Source organism: Oncorhynchus kisutch, linkage group LG17 (assembly GCF_002021735.2).
Source record: "Oncorhynchus kisutch isolate 150728-3 linkage group LG17, Okis_V2, whole genome shotgun sequence".
NCBI lineage: Eukaryota > Metazoa > Chordata > Actinopteri > Salmoniformes > Salmonidae > Oncorhynchus > Oncorhynchus kisutch.
In genome coordinates this window covers 59,450,471-59,452,965 of record NC_034190.2, presented here as the reverse complement: position 1 = coordinate 59,452,965, position 2,495 = coordinate 59,450,471, and the positions used below count along the sequence as shown (strand labels likewise).

At 39.8% G+C, this 2,495-nt stretch overlaps 1 protein-coding gene across 1 annotated transcript in view; it reads left to right on the top strand.

Annotated features, from left to right (window-relative positions):
* The first annotated feature begins 1,903 nt into the window (after positions 1–1,903).
* The window catches only part of LOC109908641 (potassium voltage-gated channel subfamily D member 1-like), a 10,642-nt gene continuing 10,050 nt past the window's right edge, over positions 1,904–2,495 (top strand). The window contains exon 1 of the mRNA XM_031793315.1: positions 1,904–1,918. Coding sequence (XP_031649175.1) covers positions 1,904–1,918 — 15 coding nt within the window. The remainder of the gene's footprint in view (positions 1,919–2,495) is intronic.

Sequence of the window (2,495 nt, the reverse complement as noted above, 5' to 3'; positions counted from 1 at the left end):
TAATATAATATAATTGGTATTTTATCAAATAGAGCTATCTCCTGTATACCACCCCTACCTTGTCACAACCCAACTGATTGTCTCAAATGCATTAAGAAGGAAAGGTATTCCACAAATTAACTTTGAACAATGCACACCTGTTAATTGAAATTCATTCCAGGTGACTACCTTGTGAAGCTGGTTGAGAGAATGCCATGAGTGTGCAAAGCTGTCATCAAGGCAAAAGGCAAACTTTGAAGAATCTCAAATGTAAAATATATTTTGATTTGATTAATACTTTTTTGGTTGCTACATGATTCCATATGTGTTATTGCATAGTTGTGATGTCTTTACTATTATTCTACAATGTAGTAATAGTAAAAATAAAGAAAACCCTTGAATGAGTAGGTGTGTCCAAACTTTTGACTGGTACTGTATATAACTTGTTCTCTTGCTTATCTTTGAACCGAGGGCCATCTGCAGAGATCCTGCCATTCAATCATTTGGACGTTTTCCAATGCGAAACTAGATTAGAGGCTGGAGTTGATGTAGATTGGTCCAGGGAGCACAGAGCCCCTTATGGGCTATTGAACGGAGGGAAGCAGGGAACACAACAATAGACAACATCTTCACATAAAAAGAAGGCAGCAGGTAGTATTTTATCAAACACTTTGTCTTATGGTCTCGATGAGTGCTTTTTTTTAATGTTCCCCCTCCTTATTCTGCCGGGTTTGAGAAAGACTTCTTGCCTCCTAGCTAACTTGCAATCGGATAAAACGTTGCTAACATTAATCTATTTTTCAATTCAAAGGGGAAACAGTTGGCTGTAAAATGTATTAGGATCAGACCTAGAATGAATTTGAATGATATGGTAGGAAAAAAATTTCCCTTAGGCATTTGCTTATGATACACAATTTAACTTGTGTAATAAGAAATGTAAGTCTCATTATGAGCATGTAATTTCTGTCATGAATGAAGATATACCGTATGTAAGTACAGTATCAACATACTAAACCAAACACTAGTACTAATACTACTACAACCACCACCTCCATCTTCACTACAGCTCTACTTTAACAGAGCTATTGCAGCTACTCGGATGGTTGGAACTAGCTGATGCTCCCTCAGCACTATGATGGTGTGCTGCACTAACTACAGTATGAGGCACAAACAATTGCTCAAAATGGTGCTGATCTAAATGACTTGAGTGGTTTACAAATGTCCCCAGTCCAGAGAAACTCTATTAACTTTCCCATCAACTGTACAGTAATCTTTCTCAGTTTCCCCCTGTAATTATCCAGAACTGATTTCAACTGTATGGCTTGAGGAGTCCGTCAGTAGCTTCAAATTAAAGCAGTAAATCAAATCTGTTTTTAAGACAGAAAATTCATATTTTTCCCTTTTCCCTTATGGTTATATGCGTATCAATGTTTCTCCGGTCAATATTCTACTCTAACAGTGACGGACTATTAATGCATGCGGAACACAGTATCTTCATGCTTGTTTTTGTACCTGCAGAATGTCGTCAAAAAGGCAACCCGTTGTGAATAGAGTACATACAGTAGTACCACTATGCACTTGTATTGTTGGTGGTCCAAAGTGCAGACAGTGCCACAGCTGCCATACTGTATGTGTCTTACAGCAGGGAAGTTTGTTGTGCATTTATCATTTATGTAAATAGCCCCTTCAAAAATCTATCCAGTGGCAGTGACAGCCAGATGGGCAAAACAAAACAAACCTTTTGGTCTTTACATGATTTGAAAGACAAACGTTCCATGAGTGAATGATGCTAACAGGTTTGTAGTGTTTATCTCTGACAGTAGCCCCCTGCCATGTTGGGACACAGCATGTCTATGGAGGCCTTATTGTAATGGGAAAGCTTGCTGATCAGGAGGCAGGTGGCATATTCCTCCACTGCACAGCAATGGCCGTGATGAAAGTGGGAAATGTTGGCTCCACCACACCTGTCTGGCTTCTGACACCACTCCCCTATTATTGCTTTGTAACAGTCATTCAGCTCAGCACCAGTGAATTATGGAGTAAGCTAGGCCAACCAGAGGTGAGATGGTGTAATACTCTATATGAGGCAACCACCAGCAACTTGCGTATGTGCGTGTATGTGCGCGACTGTGCATGTGCGCGTGTGTGTACGTGCATGTGTGCATGTACAGTATGTGTGTGTTCAGTGAGAGTGAAGGAGAGAGACATAAATGGTTTACTTAATTGCTCTGGTGGGATCACTCTCAGTCATGGCAATCAGTCTTTCTTAAATGAGGTGTTCAGTTGCAAAGATGAGTTTCTGAGTTTCGACAAGTAATGTATGATGTAATCAAATGTTCACACAAGCACAATGAAGACTTGTCACAATGTATCTATTGAAGTCTTACTAGTGAAGTGAGAGTAATTGTGTTGATTTCATTTTCTTGTCACCCTATGAGTTTTTACACACGTGTTGGAGTGCTGTACCTGTTGTCTATTTCTCTTTCTCTCTCTCTCTCTCTCTCTCCCCTCTCTCT